Below are 26,302 nucleotides of genomic sequence, written 5' to 3'. Positions count from 1 at the left end.
TTATTGAAACAGGTCAGATTCTAAGGGCAGTTTCACGGGGTTTTGGTGAGAGAGGGTTTCTCATAGGAGAATCTATTAATACTAGCAGACATATATATATATATTTTAAATTGTACTGCCTATTATGCCTCCTGTTTGTTCTGGGCTAGCTTCTGGACACTACCCCAGGTCAGGTCCATTGTTTTCATTTCCTCCTATACAGTTCCACGCCAGGTGGTTTTGGGTCTCCCTCATTTCCTTTTCCCTTCCAGTGTCCAGTGCGGGGCTATTCTTGAGATGCTGTCTGGTCGGTGGATGCCGTTAAATGCTTTCTCAAAACAAAGTTGCTTTCACCATTGACATTCATCCTAGCATCTGTCGATAGCCCTGGAAGTCCATCACGCCCAGTAGTGTTGATTCCTTCAGTTGCTGTTTCCGTAACATATTTGTTTTACGAGACAGGGTTGTTAGGCCCTGTGCTCAACCTCCAAACTGCAGGACCAGTGGATCGCTCTTCGTCTTGCCTCTACCCATCGACCTGTCCAGCATGGGAGACCCATACAGGAAACGAATCTCCCACTGGCATAGCTCTAGGGGTCACTGAGACACACAAGCTATCCGACCACGATAAGGTTGCAATCCAGCAGGGAGACTAGCAGACATAGTTAGGATGAAAGAATGTCCATTTAAGACAGAAATGAGGAGGAATTTATCTTGGAGAATTATGAACCTTTGAAATTCTCGACCGTGGAGAGATTGAGGATTGAATATATTCAAGATAGACAGATTTTTGATCTATGGGTTAGTCAAGCATTATTTGATTGAGATTGAAATCAGATAAGCCATGATCAAATGAATGGCAGCTTAGGGTTGAGAGGCTATATGTCCTACAACATATGTTCCTTATTTCCTTATTTTCTGGTTCGGGTGGTAATCACAAGGCATGGTGGAGATTAGGTCTGGTTCATGATCAATGACCATCAGATGACCGACCAACATCAGTCAATCCACTAGCTGAAAAATCTAGGACAATACCAATTTAGTCCTTCAAATATTTCAGGAGACGGCAGAGTGACAAATCTATCAGCAACTATTTACAAAAGGGTATAATTTTTTCTTCTTTTATAAAGTTTGATGTGCTGAGGCAATTTATATTGTTACTCCAATTGATTTTACACCAATGCTTCTTCATCTTTTCAAAAAAAGTATTGATTTGAGGTATTTGATTCCCTGCTGTGGAATGTCAAATGTTTTTCCCCCTTTCCTCAAGCAACCAAGGTCAGTACAAATCACATCTTTCATTAAGCTACATGAATGTCTATGAATCCTTCATGTCAAATATAGCCGCAAGTGACATATTGCACAAGTGTTAAATAAAAATATAAAAAGCTGTATTTATGACAAAATCAATATCAAAGAACCCAAGGCAACATCTTGTAAGGCCTAATGTAATGATAGAGACTTATTGCCATACACTCGACAAGCTAGAAATACTTGACTTTGGACAAGATGTATAATCAAAGCCATCCAACTGAGTGTACAGATATGACCCGTGTACAACAAATGGACAGATATGACCCGTGTACAACAAATTGCACACAGCAAGGTTAGGACAATCTGCAGTGTCCAAAATATGTGGACTACTGTGTGCAATTTGGCATGGTAGACAAAGAAAGGCAAGCTCAATGTGACAAAGGTTGGTGTCATAGCGTCATATAGCATGGAGCATTTGATCCCTGGTAGTGCTGGATTAAGATATTAGAAAAGTGGATGAATTGGAACCATCACCAAAGATAGGGAAGTAAGGGTAGGTGATACAGAAAAGAGTAGTAAGGAAAAAATAGTAGCTATTGTGGTTTCAAATAATCAAAAAAACAATGGCTAAATTTAGAATCAACACAAGGAGGTTACCTTAATTGAAATGCCAGGTCAAATTCCTCAGTATGATGACTGGTACCGAAATCTTGCAATCATACAGTGGAAGGAACTCAATTGTAAATCTGGCTGGATGATCTTCTTCATTGGATTCTCCAGTTTTCTTGCAGTAGGGCATTGATGAGATTCCAGGTGCTAAGCTACCTCCAATCATGTGTTATTTACATTTGAACATTTATAGCGGGACTTCTACTGTCAATAGAATCTCAGACACTCACAATTAAACAAGATAATTTAGTGTAATATTTAATACCATTTAATGAACAATGACATCACAACGCATACAGATCCAATGAAACATTACATCTTGTGAAAATGGGAAATTAATTTACAAAGCTCCAATTGTGATTCATAACATTATTTAATGTATAAACCAGTGAATCACAAACTCATTCAGTGAAGCATGTAAGAGGGTGAGCCTTACACTCTCTATCAGCAAAAGCAATCTATCAGACCGCTTCTGCTGAACAACACCTATCTCCAACAATTCAGGTTCACAGCAGGACCCTAGAAAATGTAAACAACTTCCCACATCTTGGAAGTGGCCCATCAGCAATAGCTGATATTAATGTTAAAGCGCACCATCACTTCAGGGCATCAGCACGGCCGTTGACTGTGCAGGGGGGGGGGGGGGGGGGGGGGAAGGGGTTTTCAATATCAAGACCTCCAACTGATGGTCCACTGGCAAAAGGGATATGGGCCAAATGCAGAGATTTTAGTTTAGTTTAGAGATACAGCGCGGATCCTCACTAGTTGGGACTAATGTAGATGGGGCATCTTGGTTGGCATGGTCATGTTAGGCCAAAGGGTTTGTTTCCATGCTGTATGACTCGATGACTAAGTTTCTATGCAAAATCCTCCACATTCATGGAGCGGATAATTGACATCCGAATCCTCTCCCATACCAACATCGGGATCCTACTTACGCCCAATCATTCATATGCCTGGTACCAGATTCCTGACACTCCATTCCAAGCTTTGTCATGGGAAGAGATTAATGAGTGCGCAGGGAAGAAAATTCACAAATCCTTCTTGAAAAATGCAACATCCCCACTGACTCCAAAGAAACTCTGTCAGCCATGTCAGCTCAAACTGGAGAAGGAACCTTCGATATAGTACAGACAACTATGAGTAATGCATCACACAGAAGCTTGGGTAAATGATGGAAGGAGATAACCACCCCACAAACTACCCACCGCACCATCCAAAGAGACTGTGGTTGCCAAATTAGGCTTATCAATCACCTCATAACTATAAAAATCAGACTGCAACCAAGTCATCCTCAGCACCAACTAACAAGTATACAATGAAATAAAGTATATGACTTAAAAAGCAATAAAGCACAATGCAGTAAGACACGGATCACTTCAGCTAACACAAATCGCTATTAAAGATTTGCTTGCTGGTTTCAGCTGCAATTCTTTGTTTCATGTAGAATTTCTGAAGTTAAATCTACAATTGACAATGGAACACTACGGACCACCTTTTGTATTACCATGGACGTGTGTGTTTTTCTAATTCTGTCTTGCACTAATGTCTTGCTTTTTACCACAATCTTTCTTCTTTTTACAGTCCTGCAGAATTTTATGCATAATTTATGTATAATTTAGATTTTTGTATGTTGTCTGAGGCTGTGTCTGTGCTATTGCTGCAAGCAAGATTTTCATTATGCTATTTTATCTTACAGTACTTATGCGTATAACAATAAACTTGATTTGAATTGACTTTATTCTGATAATTGTCACTGTGCCTTTACTCCCAAGGATTGCGTTGGATTTTAACCTTTGTAAAATATCCCTGGCAAGAATTCTTACCACTTTAACAAATGTTTCCATTTTACACTGACAAGTCAAAGTGCTCCCACATTGACTCAGTATCTCCCTCCTCACTCATTCCCCACTCAGTTCCCACCACGCTTTGATCCCCTTCAATCACATCTCCCTCTTCACATCCTGCCTCTCCATTCATCTCCCCTCTTGGAGCTCTCGACCTCCTCATCATCCTCCCATTCATTCATAATCTTCTCCCTTCACTGTCTTGCGCACCATTTCACAAACTCCCCTGAGCACCTTCTCCCTCACCCCAAAGCTGCCAGCCCCATTTATTTCTCTGCTCCCCCTCATTAGCATCATTTACTTCACAGCATATTCAGCTCCCTTCCCTCTGACTCCTCAAACCCTTTCACTCAGACTCCCCTTCAACACCCTCCCTCTTGACTCTCTGTGTTCAGTTAGAAGTGCTGAACGGATAATCCATCCTAAATTCTCACTATCACAGACACCAGACTTAAGCCACTACAATTTACTCCGTGATATCAAGATATAACAAGGCTACGGGACCAGGCAAAATCACAGCTTTAGTATTGAAGACCTGACCAGAGGAGGCTCGGCCACCGACTATTATAAAATAGGTTGTTAGGCACTTAAATATCATAATCAAGGGATAGGAAGGAGGTAGACACAAAATGCTGGAGTAACTCAGCGGGACACGCAGCATCTCTTGAGAGAAGGAATGGGTGATGTATCGGGTCGGGTTGTAGGAAGGAGGTAATTGTGTGAAAGGTCAACCATGACCTTACTGAATGTGCAGCAAGCATGAGGGGTTGAATTATCTATTTCTCCTACTTTAAGTAACCCGGCATTCCCTCACTCTATCCCTCTCCCACCCAAGTTGCACCAGCTTCTCGTTTTCATCCAACAAACAGCTAACAATGGCCTGTTCCCTTTATTATTGTTACTTTATTGCATATCTTTCATTCATTGTTTTTTATCTCTCTACATCATCGTCTATATCTCTCTTTTCCCTTTTCCATTACTAGTCTGAAGAAGGGTCCCGACCCGAAGTGTCACCCATTCCTTCTCTCCAGAGATGCTGCCTGACTCGCTGTTACTCCAGCTTTTTGTGTCCTACTTTTTATGTTCTTCCCATCGCTACCCTCCACTTCACCCTCCCAGCTTACTCTGCACCCTCCCCTCATGACGAAGGATCCCATCCTGAAATGCCTAACCAGAGATGCTGCCTGACCTGCTGAGTTAGTCCATGTATCTGTACACTGTGATTGGTTCGATTGTAGGCATGTATTGTCTTTACACTGACTGCTTAGCACACAACAAAAGCTTATCACTGTACCTCGGTACATGTGATAATAAACTTCACTTGGTGTTCTCCGCAAGATTCCAGCATCGGCAGTTCCATCCTCCCCAGCCCCGTTAGCACCCTCCTACTTCAACCTCCCCAGCCCACTTAATACTCCCTCAGCACCCTCCCATTCCCACTCAACCTCTCTCTCAGCACCCCCTCTCCTCACCCTTCCACTCCCTCTCCAGCCCACTTCACACCGCCCCTTCACTATATAACAGAAGCTTAATTTAGTAATTAAAGCACATGAATCATGTAAACTGCTACATAATTAACGAAGCAAGTAACATTATAAAATTACCTTAATGCAAATTAATAGTCTTCCCAATTGCTTGAGCAAAACTCACCTTGCAATATCACAACGAAAATACTTTACTACCAAGCCTATCTGCAAAGCCTTGTTTTCTGCAATGCAAGTTAACACAGACAAAATTGTTGTATTATACATATTGCTGTTAAATTTGAAGCAAATATTTAGTAAGTCTCAAGCTGTTACACTGCTTGTTTTGTGACAAGATTTCAATCATTCTCCCTTTGAGCAATTCTCCAATAGCTTTGTACATTAATACTGCTACCAGAGCACAACTTCTTTGGACACTAAATTAATCAAAAACAATCCCCGATACTTTTTACAACTGGTATTCCCTCATCAATGTCAATATGTCAATTGCATTACTGCCGGTATCTGTGAAAATTATCACTTGTCCTTTGACATATAGTCTGGCAAAAGCAGGATTAATTCTCTGATACCTTTAGGACGACACTGCAAAATCAAAACAACCAGGTGTGTGATGTTGATAAGCAGAATCCCTGTGGCTGGCTAATCAAGTGACAAGCTTCAATCATTTATTTTGAGACCTTGCTACAATGTATTCCCTTTTCCACAGTCCCAGCATTGATAGTTTGGGGAATGATCTGCATAAATCAGGGATGGCTTCTGAACCCCAGAAAAACCAACCCATGGAAGACAGACAGTTTTGTTCTATTAGCTGCTTATATACTTCTTACAAATACCATGATCTTTTTGAATTAGACAAGCCTGGATATTTGGGATGGGATATTCTTAGTGCTTTCGTTAGATAATCATAATAATACCGATATTACCATCTCTATCTCTGAAAGTTAAAAATGATTGGGTATAATATTACAGTAATACTGGGCCTGGGAGATTCCATGGTATGCAAATAAATGACCCATAAAGATTAAAAATGTGGGGAGTTTGAATATATAAAATGAAAAGTTAGAGTGAATTCAGTTTAAACAGCTTTCAGAGGGAATTAAACCTTGCTAATACCAATCAAGAGCTCTGACATTAAACCCAACAGAATTCATTTAATTCTTCATATCAAAAGGTCATTAATGCCACATAAATAGAAAATTAATATGTTTCACTTTCTATTTAAAGCATAAATCTGCAGTCTTGTCATAGTTGATATAGTTGAGTAACTGATTAAGGAAAAAAATATGGATCCCAACTTTAGCCTGTACTTTGGGGAGATATTTTTAAAAATTGCTATCAGTTATCCGGCAGCTCCTCAAAGGCATATCTCCATTACTTAGTCTGCATCAACGACATTTCTATATCACCATGACCTACCTAGGTTCCCATCCGTGAGATAATGTTAATAAAATCAAATACATGCACAAGGACAAAAATGAGAGAGAATAATTGAATAAAAATCAAATACAATACAAAAGAAAAATGAATGAAGTTACAATTTTGCTGGATATATCCTGTACTGAATTTAATCTTAGTGGTATGAAATTAAAGCCATCTGCCAAGAAATTAGAACCATTGGCAGTTTTTTTCCAGCACCGGGCAATGGAAAATGGGTTTTACCCATGGTGGAATGCAACTGTGACTATTTCCAATTCATTACACACTTCTCCTGAAATTCAGCCAAATGCTTATGGCCAAGATACTTGCTCGTGAGTCTGATAGTGCCAGAAAGGTAGGTAATGATGTCAATCTACATTCAACGTGATTTTTTAGCATTCTAAACATATATTTTAACATTTAGCATTCTAAACATATATTGGAGAGTCGGTATGTGAAGGAGGACTCTCTCTAACCTCTGCAGGTGCACAGTAGAGAGCATGCTGACCGGTTGCATCGTGGCTTGGTTTGGCAACCTGAGCGCCCAGAAGCGGAAAAGACTACAAAAAGTAGTAAACACTGCCCAGTCCATCATCGGCTCTGATCTCCCTTCCATCGAGGGGATCTATCGCAGTCGCTGCCTCAAAAAGGCTGGCAGTATCATCAAGGACCCACATCATCCTGGCCACACACTCATCTCCCCACTACCTTCAGGTAGAAGGTACAGGAGCCTGAAGACTGCAACGTCCAGGTTCAGAAACAACTTCTTCCCCACAGCCATTGAACTCAACTCAACTCAAACAAAACTCTGAACATTAATTGCCCATTATCTGTTTATTTGCACTTTATCTGTTTTATTTATTCATGTGTGTATATATTTATACAATGATATATGGACACACTGACCTGTTCCGTATTCATGCCTTCTATAATTCTGTTGTGCTGAAGCAAAGCAAGAATTTCATTGTACTATCTGTACATGACAATAAACTCTCTTGAATCTTGAATCTATTTGGACATCTTCTTACAACAACTGCCATTTGACAAACACAAACAAAACAGTTCTCCAAAACATAGCACATTTGCTTGGAATGTTATCTAAAGAAACACATTACAATCCGGAATCTTCTTCTGGACTATTTGGAGGCATTATTTTTAGGCTGAGGTTGTCACACATTTGAAAGACACTCTTCTGCTACAGTCTACTGTCATACCTCAAGAAACAATGTATTCCCAAAATTAGGTTTATGAAGGTAATGTGCAGGTAAACTGATACTGCAGGTAAATCTCAATGCATGGTCTGCTTTGCATGGGGAAGTCATTTTCAGCTCCTGGCCTCAGGATCTTTCCAAGCAATGACCAAATACTAGATCTCTATATACGGCAATATCAGAAAGGTCATCGATGCTCCTTACATAGAAAACATAGGAACATAGAAATTAGGTGCAGGAGTAGGCCATTCGGCCCTTCGAGCCTGCACCGCCATTCAATATGATCATGGCTGATCATCCAACTCAGTATCCCGTACCTGCCTTCTCTCCATACCCCCTGATCCCCTTAGCCACAAGGGCCACATCTAACTCCCTCTTAAATATAGCCAATGAACTGGCCTCAACTACCCTCTGTGGCAGAGAGTTCCAGAGATTCACCACTCTCTGCGTGAAAAAAGTTCTTCTCATCTCGGTTTTAAAGGATTTCCCCTTTATCCTTAAGCTGTGACCCCTTGTCCTGGACTTCCCTAACATCGGGAACAACTTCCTGCATCTAGCCTGTCCAACCCCTTAAGAATTTTGTAAGTTTCTATAAGATCCCCTCTCAATCTTCTAAATTCTAGAGAGTATAAACCAAGTCTATCCAGTCTTTCTTCATAAGACAGTCCTGACATCCCAGGAATCAGTCTGGTGAACCGTCTCTGCACTCCCTCTATGGCAATGATGTCCTTCCTCAGATTTGGAGACCAAAACTGTATGCAATACTCCAGGTGTGGTCTCACCAAGACCCTGTACAACTGCAGTAGAACCTCTCTGCTCCTATACTCAAATCCTTTTGCAATGAAAGCTAACATACCATTCGCTTTCTTTACTGCCTGCAGCACCTGCATGCCTACCTTCAATGACTGGTGTACCATGACACCCAGGTCTCGCTGCATCTCCCCCTTTCCCAATCGGCCACCATTTAGATAATAGTCTGCTTTCCTGTTTTTGCCACCAAAATGGATAACCTCACATTTATCCACATTATACTGCATCTGCCAAACATTTGCCCACTCACCCAGCCTATCCAAGTCACCCTGCAGTCTCCTAGCATCCTCCTCACAGCTAACACTGCCCCCCAGCTTAGTGTCATCCGCAAACTTGGAGATATTGCCTTCAATTCCCTCATCCAGATCATTAATATATATTGTAAATAGCTGGGGTCCCAGTACTGAGCCTTGGGGTACCCCACTAGTCACTGCCTGCCATTGTGAAAAGGACCCGGGGAGACATCCTCTAGTTTACTTTAAGTGAGGAGAATGTAGTTTCATGTGTCCATGGATATGTTAGCAATTCCATTTCAGCTAAATCCAGGTGTCATCTATTGCAAGAAAGTGAGGAATGGAATTGGACCATGTACAGATGACAGAAGGGTGGACAACACACTGGATATCATCATCAGTGTTCTGGAAGTGGGAGCTAAGGGGAGTTAAATGGTTAGCAACAAACCTAATTTGTTCACTTATGCCCTTCTGGGAAGAATCTGCAATCATAACCCAGTCCAACCTAATGTGACCAGTTCCACATATGTTACAATTGGTTGATTCTTACCCGACCTTCAAATTGACCTAACAAACTGGTCAATTCCATTAGGTTACGCGGGATATCTTGAGTTGGAGAACCTCTGATATTTTTGCCAATGATAGCCACTATTGGCAAAGATAGCATAATTAAAAAATTAAAAGCACCAGCAAAAATAAAACAGCTAGCCATGCATTTCATTTACGAGTTACAAAACCAACTCCTGCCATCTCCTCCCCACCTAAACACAAACCACAGCTTCCAATATTAGGTTGATTGTGCATACACTATATTCCAGACTCTGAACGTAAGTGAGTCAGGACAAGGCAAATACACCATTGAATGGAAAATTGAGGAGACTGGTACATAAGAGATAGCCACAGAAGAAGCAAAAGGTCTTTACAAACCTAGTTTGCCAAATATCATAACAATCACTTAAATACGTTCTCCAGTGATAATGTTCTCCTCAAATAACTTGCAATGCTTTGTCTAGAAAATCCATTCATTAAGTGATAAAGGGATTGAAAAGTGCAATGTTTAGCAATTAATCGCCAGTTGGAAGAGCTAAATATGCTATGCAATAGTGGGAATACATTGTTCTTTGCCTGTGAAATTTGTTCTATAGCAGGCCAAAGTCCAAGGCTATCATTTTGCTGCATTTATTATTTTTCACTAAGAATAATTTATAGGTAGAATTGATTTCAATTACTTATCATTAAGAAGTTGGGACAAGTGAGAACTGAAAATATACTAAACCTGTATCTCCACATTTAGAGCAAGAACAAAACTCTAATTATTTGGAAAAAATGGATGGGTTAGATAGAAGAGAAATTTATTTAATTCAAATTCTGCAACTGAAGAATCATGCACATGAATGTACTAAGTCTGCTTCGATTAAAACCATCTTATCTCGTCATGGCACACAAATTTCACTCAACAATTAGGCTATTTTTATTTGAAATTCACAGCCTTAGATTCAGCTCATCAAAGATGCTCAATGGCAACTTCTGGCGAACTCCCTCATTTATATAAGAATTATTCTACTTTAATTCAATGTTTCTGTGAATTTGTATTTTGATTGTTAGTATCCATATGCTAAACTATGATTGGGATTGGTATTTGATATGGGTTTATTATTGCCACATGTACTGTGACACAGTGAAAAGCTTTGTTTGCATGCTATCCGGTCAAATCATACTACACACATGTAGTATGAATCAAGCCATACACAGTATAATAGGTAATGCAAGGAGAAAGATAACCAGTGTGCAGAATATAGTGTGACAACATTATAGCATTACAGTTACAGTGAAAAAGTCTAAGGTGGGCTTTTAGATTCACAGAGCAAAATCTTGCAAATACAAAACAAGCTTTCATGTCGAACCATGTTACCATTATTAATGAACTCAATGAGTTCATCACTCACAAACATTAATAAGAGTCGTTTTCCAATAAAATCATGTATAAAAATCACCAGGCTGTTCACAATGACCTGCGCCAATCAAAACTTGTCATTAGAACTGAAATGCACATTTGTTTTAATCCAATTAATGTATAGCTTGTTGTCAGCTTAATGAAGATAGGAAGTTTCACCATTCAGTCCAAACAAAGTAGGCAGCAAAAGAGTCTTAAGTCCCCTGGGTGAGCCCAAGACCCTGATTAGGCCATTCTTCATTCTAATCCAGTTCCTCCAGCTGGCTCCAGGTCAGGCACATTTTTCAATGGCCAATTCAGCAGTGAATCCACTGTCAGTTTGCACAGTACAGTTTCTAAATTGGCCCCGAGAGGTAGGCATCGTTTGTGTCAGAACTGATTCAGGGTGTATGAATTTGTCAAGTTTACATTAACTATGAGCTTGATAGTACAGGCATAGATCCTGTTCCATTCTCTGAGTGACATAATAAATGGAGCACACTATGTTAATTATACAGCTGCTGTAACCAGTGTGACACAACTTCCTAATACTATAATCTAGTTGTAACATCACATAATCAAATTTTACACCAGAACATTTGTTCAAATCAGAAAACCAAAGTAAGCAACTGAAATTCAATTAATGATACCTGGAGGGGACAATTTATTAAATTACCACTATTCCACCACATAAACAGCTCATCCTCATTAAATTTATGAATAAAGCAAAAACTAAATATTGCCTTTGGAAGAAATTAAATACTAACCCACATTATACCAAAACAATTGTCTACAAATAGACTGAGAGATCAGACATACTATGCAAATCAAACCAAAATGGAAACGGTGGAGGGGATTCAGTGCTTTCATAATTCATGTCTAAACCTCTTGCAAAACTGAAGCAAAAGTGAAATGAAGGCTAATCATAAAATATTTTACAGTATTTGAACAAATAGCAGCAAAGTAGACTGGGGTCTGCATTATAAAAGAAAGCGGTGACCTCCATTACACAGTTTAACCAGCAGTTGTAAATTTATTTGACACGCATCCATAAACTGCCAGACAATACATGAAGTGAAAGATAACAGGGTTTAGTTCAAGTTTATTACCGACTGTAAAAAGAGATCAATTATTCAAAAAGGCTTACAGTCAATTATTCTGAAGATCTTACTGCCAGGTACTGTTAATATTTAAAATGTGGTAAAAAATGTCTCATATTCAGCATATTGTGCTTGTAGCATAAAAACTAAACTATTTGTTGCGGACCAATATACTATCTCAAAATAGTTATATAATATTTATCATACAGTGCCTTCCATAATGTTCAGGACAAAGACCCATCATTTATTTATTTACCTCTGTATTCCACAATTTGAGATTTGTAATAGAAAAAAAAAATCACATGTTGTTACACGCACATTGTCACATTTTATTAAAGGGTATTTTTATACATTTTGGTTTCACCATGTAGAAATTACAGCAGTGTTTATACGTAGTCCTCCATTTCAGGGCACCATCATGTTTGGGACACAACAATGTCATGTAAATGAAAGTAGTCATGTCTAGTATTTTGTTGCAGTCCCGCCATCCCAGGGATCAATCTCGTGAACCTACGCTGTACTGCCTCAATCACAAGGATGTCCTTCCTCAAATTAGGAGACCAAAACTGTACACAATACTCCAGATGTGGTCTCACCAGAGTCCTATACAACTGCAGAAGAACCTCTTTACTCCTATACTGAAATCCTCTTATGAAGGTAACATTCCATTAGCTTTCTTCACTGCGTGCCGTACCTGTAAGCCAACTTTCAGTGACCGGTGTACAAGGACGCCCAAGTCTCATTGCGCCTCTCCCTTATCTAACCTAACCCCATTGAGATAATAATCTGCCCCCTTGTTTTTACCGCCAAAGTGGATAACCTCACATTTATCTATATTATACTGCATCTGCCACGCATCTGCCCACTCACTCAACCTGTCCAAGTCACCTTGCAACCTCCTAACATCCTCTTCACAGTTCACACTGCGGCCCAGCTTTGTGTCATCCGCAAGAAATCATATTTTTTTTTTCTCAGCTGCATGTGATCATTTAGATATTCCTGCCTAGTCTTCCTTATTAACTTTGAACATACAAAATATTGCCATTAAGAAAGAGCTCCAGAAAATCCTGCACCCACTCAAGCCATCCTCCCCCCCCCTTCCCTCCGACACCGACTCGGAACGATTGCAGCCCCCCTTTTTTTTGTTAACATCCTTTGGGTTTTATTTTTTAATTTACCCCTTACCATCTCTGTACTTTTTCGATAGCTACCATGACCCATTTGATGTCATCCTTCGCCCTGCTCCTGGTCTCGGCCCGCACTGATTTGCCGGATATTCTGTGTGTGTGTGTGTTTGTTTGTTTGGCGGAGTCTGAGGGGAGAAGTGCCGGCACCAAGAGCGAGCGAACGCGCGGACAGACGGACGAAAGCATAGAACGGCATAGGTGACATTTCGGGTCGAGACCCTTCTTCAGACTGACAGTCGAAGGAAAGGGAAACGGGAGTTATAGGCATATCTTCCATTCGTTTATCCTTAGGACTGTCTATATCTCTTGTTCCTCTTTCCCCTGACTCAGTCTGAAGAAGGGTCACGACCCGAAATGTCACCTATTCCGCTCTACGATCATTGCTTTCGTCCGTCCGTACGCGCGCTCGCTCGCCCTTAGAATAAGTAGCTCAGGATAAAGCTACGAATTCACGCACAGGATGTGTTTGCAAGAGAGAGAGATCCCAACACTTGCACATCTCCGTTTATTCCCCCTTCACAGGAATGTTGCATTTATTTTCTAGGTCAAACACAGTTTTCTAAAAACAAAGTGTCTGAAGAAGGGTCTCGACCCAAAACGCCACCCATTCCTTCTCTCCAGAGATGCTGCCTGTCCCGCTGAGCTACTCCAGCATTTTGTGTCTACCTTATTTCTAAAAACAAACCCTGGTCCTGCAATGTATTAAAACACACAAAAAAAAAATTATGTTTTTGTAGCATTCGGGTCTCCCCCTCCACCCGTCCGGGGAAATGAAAGCGTTTATTTTTTTGTAATAAAGGAGGGAGAAGGGAGAAATCGCTCAGTAACGCGTCATGGCAGCTATCGAAAAAGTCGACCCGAAATATCACCTATTTCTTCTCTCCAGAGATGCTGCCTGATCCACTGAGTTGCTCCAGCCTTTTGAGTCTGTCTTCGGTTTAAACCAGCATCTGCAGTTCCCCCCTGTACAAGGTATGTGCCGTTTTAACTGAACGCTTAACTGAAGTCAGGTCGGGTCAAAGATAGGGTCGGGTTTACTGAAATGGCGGAAGTTACGCTCCATTGCGCACTACACGTCAGTCCATTGGATTTTGCAGGGGTGGTGTATCTTGCTCCGCTCTAGGATCTTTGGTATAAACACAGCTGTAATTTTTACATGGTGAAACCAAAGTGTATAAAATTACCCTTTAATAAAATCTGACAATGTGTACTTTAACCACGTAATTTGTTTTATTACAATGAAATTATGGCTAATGCAATGTGCTTCTGAAGCAATTCACAACCAAGGTATTGTCGTATACTGATGTAAAAATATGGCAGAGTGTTCAAGGTACAGAATTATATCTGTTATATAAATTTTCAACAATATAAGCAATTGTTTAAAAAAAAATTACCATTATTTTCCAATTCATATCGCTTGATCACACTTTCTTGGTGGTCTAATCTATTGAGTGCATCTTAACATCATAAAATAGTCATGCAATCTATCTGCATATCCTCACTGAGAATAAAGGAACATTAGACTTGACCACTGGACATCTTAGCTTTGAATAGAAAATGGTTATAAAGCACAGTGGCAATTTCAGTTGACTTCACATAATTATCAATTATAGCATGCTATTATATCTATTGAACAGATCCTAAAATTAAAAATGCCTATTGAGATAACTGTATCGTAAAAGAACTTGGAAGTCATTAAATGGTAAAACATTAATTGATAATCATCATTTCAGATTGTTCATAGATTCAATTCAATCAAATAACCCTTCGGCATCTCATTAAGTACAATTTTGAGTTTTAGTTTAGCACATCTCACATGCAATTCCAAAATAATTACAGACTCCTTAGATGCAGTGAGAATACAGTATTATGTTGCACTTGGTTTTACCTTTATTTTAGAGTATAGGATTAGTCATTTAATGGACCAGCTGTTATGAAATTGACCACACACAGTACATATTGGCACAAGGATATATTGGAATAAGTCCTGGAAGCATGAAAAGGCTCTTTAAAGCTTCAGTTTTCACTGGGGAGATAATTGTTGGGATGACAAAACCTTCAGGGATTTTTTTTTATTTGTTCACTTCTTTGGAGCTGAGTGTCAACAGCAAGGCCATCATTTATTAGCTTTTCATAATTGCCCTCGGGAAGCTGGTGGTGAGCTGCCATCTTGAATCAGGGAATGCTGTTGGACAGTGTTCAGGATTTTATTTCAGTAACAGTGAAGGACCGGAGAAAGATTTCTCAGAGTGATGGTGTTCCTAGTATCTGCTGATCATGTTTCTTTTTGGCGGCAGAGGTTATGATTTGGGTGGCTGCTGTCAGAGTAAGCTAGGCAAGTAACTGCAAACCAGCCACTGTGCACCAATGGCAGAGAGAATAAATGTTTGGATGATTGATGGGGGACCAATCAGGAACAAAACTTTGAACAACAAGTTGAGCTAATTGGTAACTGTTGGAGCTGCATCATCCAAGCAAGAGAAGAGTATTACTTAACACTCCTGAATTATGCCTTGCAGGATATGATGCATGACACACTTCCATGGTATTTACATGATGGTTCAATTGAGTTACCGGTTTAAAGCGACCCCAGAATGTTGATGAGAAGATTCAGTAACAGGAAGCCCACTAAATTGCAAGGAAATTAGACTTCTTCTTGATGGAGACAGTAAATGCCTGGCACTTTCCAAGTATGAATGTAGCAGTAGCTATGTTTGGATGTTGTTTAGATGTTGCTGTGTGCAGGAATGGAATGTTTAAATTGGTGAGAAGTTCCAAATGGGACTCATGCATAACTGTTGGTGCTGGTTTGTTTGAAGAAAATTAAAATTGAAGAGATTATTCAAAATATCCTACACTTATTTATTGTTTATGTCTGAGGATCTCTAAAGCAGATATAGAACAAGGTATTAATTCAATAACTTGACAATATTCTGAAGATACATTTTGCACCAAAATAAAAGGTAGAATTTTTTTCACCAATTTCAAAATTACAAGGGGCTGTAGATAGACTGCAAAAAACACAAAACAATGCAATGCGTAAATCTGGTTTCCAGGTGCATATCATTAAAAAGGGCAGTTCAAGTAATTGAGGGAGTTTTGCATTAAATCCAATTGACTAGATAGTTGACTTGCTACAAGAACCTAGCTGAGATGCAATTGAACTATTGTGTAGTCTTTTTGGAAGGATATAGAAACTTTGAACCTATGGATTGTAGTTACAAAGATAATGAAGAAATTGGACATAGCAAAATTACAAGAGATACCAAGTTTTAAGGTGATCTAATAGAATTTAGAATATAAACACTGGATGGTAATAACCAGATAAACTGTAATAGAGTGATTCTAGTGATTGATGGGATCATATAGTGACTCCAGGACAGAAAATCACGTACAAAATATAAAGGGATTTGGAAAAACTCTCAATGGACAGACAGAATTGCTAGAATTTAAAATTTTCTGCTACAAATTATTCTATGAACAGCTATAAATTATTTTAAAATGTGTTTCCCAAAAGAGCAATATTAAAAGATTATGGGAACAAACAGGAAATTGGGATTAGAATTCGAATAGGCTTGTGCATGTGAAATCACTATTGCTGAAGCACTGATAGAATGACACGCTTATTCATTAGCTGCTCTTTCTAATACAAAATAATATTAAAATGTGTCTATTTTCCTTGATTGCAAATTGAGAAAAGGCTAGCATTTATATCATGGCTTCTATGTTCAAATCACAGCAAACCCAATTTGCTTCAGGCCTAAAGAAACCTGTTATTATAAGAAACTTGGCAGACAATTTGTACACAGCAAACTCCCACAACTAATAATCTTAAAAATGGATAGTGTTCTTTTTTAAATCAATGCTGCACAAGATATATGCATTGGTCAGATCACTAGACACAACTCCCCTGTTCTATTCCACAGTAGGAACTTCTACATCCACCTCGAAGACAATCAGGGTTTTAGTTTACCCTCATCTGTCGCACCATGGAGCACTAACCCTGCAGCAATGTGTTGGAATTGATTCTTATGCCTGTCCCACTATCCTTAAGGGCCTGTCCCACTTAGGCGATTTTTCAGCGGACTGCCGGAGAGTGTCAAGTTCGCGGCACTTGCCTGAAAAACCGGGAACTGGAACGCGACTGTCAGTGGAGCACACATACACACACACACACAGACAAACACATCGCAAAGGCGGGGGGGGCAGGGAAAGCGGGGGGAGCGCTGTCTGAAATTTACACGGTGCAAAGCCAAGGTGATACAGACACAAATCGGCGATGAACAGGAAGGTTAAGACGGCAGTGTACGGTAAAGGGCCTGTCCCACTTACGTGTCCTTGGCACGCAAATTACACAACCTCATGGACACTTTGAGCCGAGACGGTCGAGCGAAGGTCGGGCGCGATTACATGCGTACGCACAGCCGTCCGGAGCGCGTGATGTCATTTGAAGATGGACACAAAGCTGGAGTAAATCAGCAGGACCGGCAGCATCTCTGAAGAGAAGGAATGGGTGACGTTTCGTGTCGAGACCCTTCTTCAGACTGATAAGAAAGGTCTTGATCCGAAACGTCACCCATTGCTTCTCTCCAGAGATGCTGCCGGTCCCGCTGAGTTACTCCTGCATTTTGTGTCTATCTTCAATTTTCTTGGCCCCGCTCTGGGAGTAGAAGTGGGGGGCAGATCCGGACCGCAACGGACGTGTGCCCCAGGCCGAGTTCGGCGATCGTTTGCCTGTTTCTGCTGCTGTTGAAGGTGAGACGTTGCGTCGCACCAGGGACTTGGGCCTGTCCCACTTTGGCCGTCAGTTCCGCGACAGGCCGTTGGCTTGCGAAGATTTCGTTCACTGCAAGAATTGTCGCGCACAACTACATACCCCTCCGCGCTTCTAAGCGGGACCAGCCCCGCGCGGCCATACAGTGCCCGTACGGCTCAAGCGACCACGAGGTCGCGTAATTTGCGAGCAAAGGACGCGTAAGTCGGACAGGCCCTTAAGTCCTTTAAAAGAGGGGGGAGGGGAGAAGGGGAGAAGGGGGGGAAGGAGTGGAGACACTTTTAAGAAGTCAGACAACTTTTAATAAGCCAGAGATACACAGCTGTGAAGTTCGGCAGGCATTTAACATTACCGGTCGATTCTCCTTGGTTCTGAAAACTCGTACCTACGCTTTTTTTTCCCCAATGAGCCAATGAAAATGCCCGGTCAGCAAAGCTGATTAACTAAAACAATCTACAACTAGCTCGACTACCTATAACTACATGACGACCCCACTACAACTACACCTACGACTACAAAAGTATTTATTTTCTCCATGGCGACCAATTTTTGGTCGCAGAAAATTTTTCAACATGTTGAAAATTTTGTGGCCATACTGAGGCCGCGATTAGTTCCCAGAATGCGGGAACTCCTCGCGACCATGAAGGAGACTCACCAGAGACCACCGGCGACCATGTGGCGATCATGTGGCGAGCGCTGAGTCCCCGGCACTTGCCTAAAAAGTCGCCTAAGTGGGACAGGCCCTTTTGACTTTTACCTTCAACTTTCTGACTCAAATACAAGAGTGTTACCAATTAAATTACATCTGATACAAAATAAATATTGCCATTTGTTCAATGGTAGAACCTTGTCGTGCTCTCCATTGTTAAAATTGCTCTCCATTGTTAAAATTGCTCTCGATTCCATACATTCCTGGAAGGTAGAAAAAAAAAATCTGGTTCATTATCTTAATCCTAGCCCTCAAGTCCTCCACCCTCATCCACTACAACATGCAAGCAGTTCATGAACCTGTTAGCACTTAGTATGAGACAATCCATTCTGCTGCCTCAGCTGTCCCCTGGAAGCTACAGGTAAGGCCAAAAGATTTTAAAAAAATCTTGTGAAAATATTGTTTTGCAACCTAGATAGTCTTCTTTGCAAAATGCTTGGAATACATGGACACGGGCCTTCTCGTCATTATCGTCCTTCACTATAAGTTAACATTTTCAGCCAGGTTCACCCTACGAGTTTGTTGTTGCAGCTATTGTCAACCGGGCATCTTCGCCGATGCCACAAGGTACATAAAATCATAAGAATTGATAGAGTTAATGCAGAGTCTTTAACCCAGGCTATGAGAATCAAGAACCAGAGGACATTGGTTTAGCTGAGAGGGAAAGATTTAATAGGAACCTGAGGGGCAATATTTTCAGTCAGAGGGTGGTGTGCATTTGGAATGAGCTGCCAGTTCAGGCAAGTACAATAACAACAATTAAAAGACACTTAGATAGATACCTGTTTAAGAAGGAACTGCAGATGCTAGAAAATCGAAGGTACACAAAAATGCTGGAGAAACACAGCGGGTGCAGCAGCATCTATGGAGCGAAGGAAATAGGCAACATTTTGGGCCCAAACCCTTCTTCAGATACCTGGATAGGAAAAAGTTTAGAGAGATATGTGCCAAATGGGGGCAAATAGGACACCTAGATGAAGCATCAAAGTCAGCATGGATGAGAAGGGCTGAAGGACCTGCTTCCATGCTGTAAATACCACATGGAACAGTACAACAGAGGAACGGTCCCTTTGTCCTGCAATGTTGATGCTGAACATGACACCCAGTTAAGCTGATCTCATCTGCCTGTACATGATCCATATCCCCCTATTCCTTGTACTTCCATGTGCCTAACTAAAAGCCTCTTAAATGCCACTATCGTATCTGCCTCCACCACCACCACCACCCTTGGCAATGGATTCCAGGCCTTCACCACCTATAGCTGCATCATGACTTCCTGACTTGTATTCAATGCCCCAGCAATGAAGGTAAGCATACCATTAGCCTCCTTTACCATTCTATCTACTTGTGCTGCCACCTTTATAGTGAGCTATGAACATGGACTGCAAGATCCCTTGCCACATCAATGCTGTTAAGCTGTACACTCTTTCCTTACATTCAACACCTCACTCTTGCCATTTCTCCACCCATTTCTGATCTATATCCCGCTGTATGTTCTGACAGCATACCTCATTGTCTGCAACTCCTCCAACTTTGGTGTTATTAGCAAACCTAATTAGTGTGACTATGACATTAGTGCGTGTTGCATTGATGCTTTGTACCAATATTAGGATAAGATATTTATTCTTTCTAGTGATCTCAAAATACCCCACTTGATTTACAAAAAAAAACTTTTTTTTGTGTGTGTTTATTTCAACTAACCCTATTATTAAAAAATCAAATAAATGATCTCTGCGTGGCCTTCCAGGTACAAATGGGCTGACATGCTATCTTGCAAAAGACTACACTTCAAATAATCAGCTGTGATGTAGTGTGGGATATCCTGACATGAAACACATTACTTAATTATTGCTTCCACACTGGTAATTTGAAACAACAATGTCTTTGGAACAGGGTTAGGCTTTTCAGTCCAAAGAATTCTCTTCACTCCTTTGTCAGCCACTGATACAAAGCCTTTTTCCATGAAATTACCAACTATGAGGAGCAGTGGTTTTATTGTGTCTCCTTGTTCTGAAACTCTTAATGAGGGAATGAGTAATTTCCCATAATAATTCCCTTTATTATTTTAAATTATTATCAATTGGATTAGTTCCTACACTCACTGCCAAGAAATGTAATCTGAATTTATCCAAGCTATTATCCTGACCAAGTTAAATTACTTTAAATATTATTCAGATGACTTCTTGAGGTTTCTTCAAATATGCCTTTCCTAAGGGACACAAAATTAAAAATATTCCAAATTAATTTTGGACAATATTTCAAAGTAAGAAGGAAGGTTTAAAATGTAAATTTATGCCTTGGCACTAGTTCAGTAAATTCATCTTTTGAGAAATAGGGCAGAACAGATGAGAATGATCACAGTTTTAGAGACTCGTCCACATGTTCTTTGAGCTTCAGCAGTACAAGCTTATTTTCTAGCTCTGGTGTTTACACATTTATTTGAATGTTCTCAGAGCAATATGATGTACACTGGTTCATCAACAGATTTGATATTCAATTTTATTTCATTAAAAAATACACATTGCATTTTCACATTTTCTATAATAATACTTTAAGTTTGTCAATTTTATTTAAAAAAATACCTTGGATAATTCCAAACCTGTATAAAATGTTTAGTACTTACTTGTTATAGCTAAATTCCACCAGGGATTTCAATCTGAAAGGACTAATAAGCAATTAACGAAAAAAATAAATGATGAAATGATGACACTCAATTCGCCCTAATTCATCTCTAAATGACTAGTACTTCAATAGCATGCAGTCATCTGGTACATTTACCTGGTTTACATAGTATTCCATTTCCCAGAAGCTGCAAAAAGAATCAATGACAGCAGAAAGGCTTTTACTCTGCTAAATAAAATTTAACAGCCGAGAGATGACCGAGTGCATTTCAGTCCAGCCGACTACTACCAGTTATCTTCAATTAGAAGGGTGGTGGATTTTCCTGCAGTATAAGCAATAGGACAAATTCCCCCAACGTATTAAAACTGTAAAACAGTTATGTATTGGGCATTGTGTCTGCACACTTTAGGTATAAACATGAATTTGCCAAATAAACATTCTGCACTTCGAACTCAAAATGAAGCTACAATGCACAAAACAATCTCACTCATTTTTTAAAATAACTGGAAAATCTATTCATACCAGGTACCAATTTGGTATATTTTCTGGTATGAATTCCTTTATTGCTGGAAAAATTGTAACTGACTAAAAGTGAACTACTTTCTGTTGCTCACTTTGTTCATCGATAATTGAAAATTAATCAATTCACTTATATGTTAGCACACTGTATTACAATAGGCAAAGATTCCAACTGAGCCAAGAGCAAACACCTTATGTGCAATACAACTTGATTGTCATGAACAAATAGCACATCTAAAGTTAACTTTGCATCACATAACTTCAGATTAATTACTATAACTTCATAAAGACACAATAAACAGATTGTCAACAATTCTAATATATCTTCACTCGACAGAATAACACATGTCTCTGTAAACAATATTTTCCATTAAGTAAGTTCTTCAGTTTTAAAAAAAAAAGGTAAATTAGTGCCTAAATGGAGATTGACATTTAGAAATTGTCTTCCAGTTTTCAGCGTAAATACCTATGTTGATACAATGATTGGAGTTGGTTATTTCATTTCAAAATGCCTCACGTTTAAAAATATCCCATATTTAGGTCAATAGAAAACCCATGTTCTTAAAGTTCAAGGCAAAAAATTCATTCCAAAAAAACAGTGATTACACAAAATCACCTCCCTCTCGAAACTTTTTCCTGTAAAGTTCTTATACTCTTCTTTAGTCTTTGTGTGAAGACGTGATGGATCCTTCCACAATAGGTATTTGTAGTTTTCTGCAGCTCTTTTTCAAGTGGATATAAGAGTGAATGGATGGGATCTTCTCCAAAAGGGTACTGTAGAGATATTAAGAAAAACATGACTTAACAATACATAAATTAGTTAATTTAAGTAGCAACTAAATCTCAAGTTAGAAATAAAAATCAAATGTCATTTGATGACTTACTTTTTAGATGCAATCAAATTTTCTCAGGCTTGCAGAAATTCAAAAGTAGCTGACTGGATGTTATGGACATCCGTGAGAAGATAATGTCAATAACAGTTTTTTAATTTATCATTGCTCAACTTATGAACAGTGAAATATTCAAATATAATAATCTTTGTGCCTATACTTCCTAAAAAGTGGAATGAATCTTGCAGTGGCTTCTTGTCACATTGTGGTCCAGTGTGGATATTGCCATAGTTGTCAAGGGTCTAATAGAGGACATACAAATGTATAACTTGACTGAGCAATTGGCTGATGAAAAGCAAGGAAGGACACAAATAGGACAAAGAAAGAGGTGTCGCTGAGCAGCATCTGTTTAGGTGCAGCTAAGAATCAAGGGGCAGAATCCACTCGTGGAAGTTGTATGCAGACCTCCATAGCATAAACATGAGGAAATAACAGAAGCGTACAAAGTTAATAATTGTGGAAGATTTTAATCAACAAAGACTGGTCAAATCAAATTAGAAGTAATGTTGTGGAGAGTTACTTTATGTTGCATATAAGAGAGGATTGTCAGAATGTTGAGAAATCAATTAGGGAACAGACTATTTTAGATAGAATGAAAATGTTTTTGTTTTATCTCAGATCTATGTAATGAGAGGATTAATTGATGATCTGGCCGTTAAGTGGCCTTCTGAGAATAATAGGTATAATGGAAATAGACATTAAAAGGTATGATAGTATGCCAGCTATCAATACATATCTAACAAATTATAGATACCCCTTTCAGGTAATAATAGGAAGTAATCCAGCAGTGGCCATTAAATAATATTTCATCAAAGGAAAAGGTTTGTAATGCTGCCAGTAAAAACATTAAGCCTGACAAATGAAAACATCTCAGAATTTAGCAAAGGACAACCAAGACATGACTAAAGAATGAGAAAGTAGAATACAAGAACACTAGCAAACAACAGAAAAACAGATTGCATAAACTTTCATAAGAATCTAAAATGTTATGACTGGCTGGGGTAGTGGTGGAGGCAGATACAATAGTGGCATTTAAGAGACTTTTAGATAGGCACATGGATATGCAGAGAATTGAGGGGTATTGATCACGTGCAGGCAGATTATATTATATTATCTTGGCATCACGTTCACAGACATTGTGGGCCAAAGGGCCTGTTCTAGTGCTGTATTTCGAAACTGCATTTCGTTGTACTGATACTTGTATTTTGTGCGATGACATTAAAGTTGAATTGAATTGAATTGAAAAAAAAAAAAATAGTGCTGTACTGGTCTTTGTTCTCTGTTCTAAGTTAAATTGTCTTCTCCTGATCGTACTCCCTCTAGCTCCACAAATTGCCATTCTCTAATAATTTCAATCTTCTGTACTTGATTCCGCCATCACATTTTGTATTTCATCTCTGCTGCCATCGGCCCAACACACACTGCCTGAAGAAGGGTCTCGACCCGAAACGTCACCCATTCCTTCTCTTCAGAGATGCTGCCTGGCCTGTTGAGTTACTCCAGCATTTTGTGTCTACCCCAACACACACCTTCCACTTTGCTCCCTTCAGTTTCCTCCACACCCTAAAACTGGTTTTGCTTTTCACTTTTCCCTGCTGACTTGAAAGGTCATCAATCCAAAATGGTAACTACCTTTTTCAAAAGATGCTGCTTGACCTGCTGAATAATCCCAGTTCTAATCAGTTTTACCTGTTGATTCAAAGTGTTTGCCTAAAACAACATTAGGTACACATTAAAAAAAACTACTCATCATGAACAATAAGTAAATTATGGGACTTCTTTCACCACTTGTTTTCCAATCCCAAATTATCCCCAGGACTTCGCCTTTAAGTCTTCAATACCTTCTTCTGACTAAATCTAGGGCGATTTTGGAGTTTGTGACAATAAACTCACAGTGAATATGCATATTGAGGATGCTAATAGGATTAACATCAGTAACTAAGAACTGTATTTGCAAGTCAACAAAAAAAAAGGAAATGGACTTTTTTTTCCTGACATCCCTGATTTCTGTGCTCTTTCCTCCCTTCATTCCATCTCAACCTCAATCTCTGTGCTGATCAAAAGGCTCTTTGGGGCACCAGCCTAGGCCTGGACAGATTCTTCTGCAGCAAATTCACACTGCAATTAAAGACTTGTTATAGGCATCATTGACAGTGTGATTCTTTGAAGTACCATCCTTCCCAATCCTCCATTCCAGACTTTACTCTTGAACCTTTAGGATTTTGAATAAAGCTGATGCTGTGAAAGATGTGATATTTGAGGTTGGGCAAGAAGGAAGTTCTCCAGCCTCCTGACTTAAAGTATGATAAAAACAAATACACAATATGTATATTTTCCTTATTGATCTGAAGTATTACCATTAGACATTAATGGTCAATATTTAGTAATGGATAACCAGCAGGGCCTGTCCGACCCAATGAGACGATTTTGCTCTCAGTGTCATTGGTCATATTATACTGTGTAGTTTACAGTACACCTGCCCACAACAAGCCTCACCCAAAACACAACCCTTACAATTGATACTCCTAGCCAGGGCCATTGAAATATGAGGACCAGGTCAGATGGTGAAAGTAATATAGGCAGTGGGAAGACATTGGGAACAACAAAGGCTATGATATGCATTTGCATTAAATATTGCCCTGATGAAATAGCCAACCTTGAAAAATAAAACTTGAGAGATAGGTTTGGGATCAACTGAAACAGTTTTTAAAAAACATCAATAGTGAAATGGTGAATTATGCAATACTACAAATAGTTGTGTAATCATAACGCAGGAATGCTTGAAGATGGAGGAGCAAGAATCAAGCTATGAGTAGAGTTTCTATCAACTAACTTGGTTTGAAGTTGATCACAGCATTGACACTGATGAATATCAGAATATATAAAAAACAGGATTTCAAAATAACAGAATTTAAATCTGGCACTCTGCAAAATGGTAGTGTGACAGCACTGTGGTTAAATTAATGACTGGTGATTTGGAGGCTTGGACTAGTTTCACAGAGGCACAATATCAAATCTCTCGTTGGCACGTGTGGAAATTGAATTCAGTTAAATAACAGGAATTAAAACAAACTGGACATTACTAATAACCACAAAAATATAAGATTGTTGTAAAAACCCACCTGGCTCACTAATGTCCATAAGAGGAGGAGATCGGCCCAGTTTGGCTTATGTGTGACCCCTGAGCAACCAATGTGACTGACTCTGAAGTACCCTTCAATCTAGCCCAGCTAGCTATTCCGTTCATTAGCTGTAAAAGAGGACCATAAATTCTGGTCTGCTTCCTGATGCCCAGACACCAGGCAATGAATAAAGGATAAACTGCTTCTTGTTATTATGATTGGGGAGTTTGTAGTACCCTCACAGTTTTCTCACCTGACGTATTAGATCATACTGCACTATCGGTGTACCCAAAATGTATGAATTGTGTTTATAATTAAACCCTCTAACTTATTTTGTATTAGTTAATAATAACTATAGTTTGTGAATACTAACTATTCACTATCCCTTTAGGATAGTGGGCCAAAGGAAATATGGATTTATCAATTACTGACATAAATTCCAAAGGCAACTTAAAACCTGAAAAACTTCTCATCACTTCCAATTTAATCATAGAATTTAATGAGAACTTCTGCTGCAATACAAAAAAATACCATAGACACTCA

The 26,302-nt window shown here is 39.4% G+C and overlaps 1 protein-coding gene across 2 annotated transcripts in view; it reads right to left on the bottom strand.

The window, feature by feature from the left end:
* Nucleotides 1–21,086: 21,086 nt before the first annotated feature.
* LOC129706211 (glucoside xylosyltransferase 1-like) overlaps nt 21,087–26,302 on the bottom strand; it is a 31,799-nt gene continuing 26,583 nt past the window's right edge. For both annotated transcript variants that reach the window (XM_055650277.1, XM_055650278.1), the window contains one exon: nt 21,087–22,521. In XM_055650277.1, the coding sequence (XP_055506252.1) occupies nt 22,360–22,521 (162 nt within the window). In that variant the 3' untranslated portion in view covers nt 21,087–22,359. The remainder of the gene's footprint in view (nt 22,522–26,302) is intronic.

The sequence above is a fragment of the Leucoraja erinacea genome, chromosome 19 (genome assembly GCF_028641065.1).
Source record: "Leucoraja erinacea ecotype New England chromosome 19, Leri_hhj_1, whole genome shotgun sequence".
Lineage (NCBI taxonomy): Eukaryota > Metazoa > Chordata > Chondrichthyes > Rajiformes > Rajidae > Leucoraja > Leucoraja erinaceus.
Note: the sequence above shows the minus strand (reverse complement) of the source record. Positions and strands in the feature narration are given on the sequence as shown.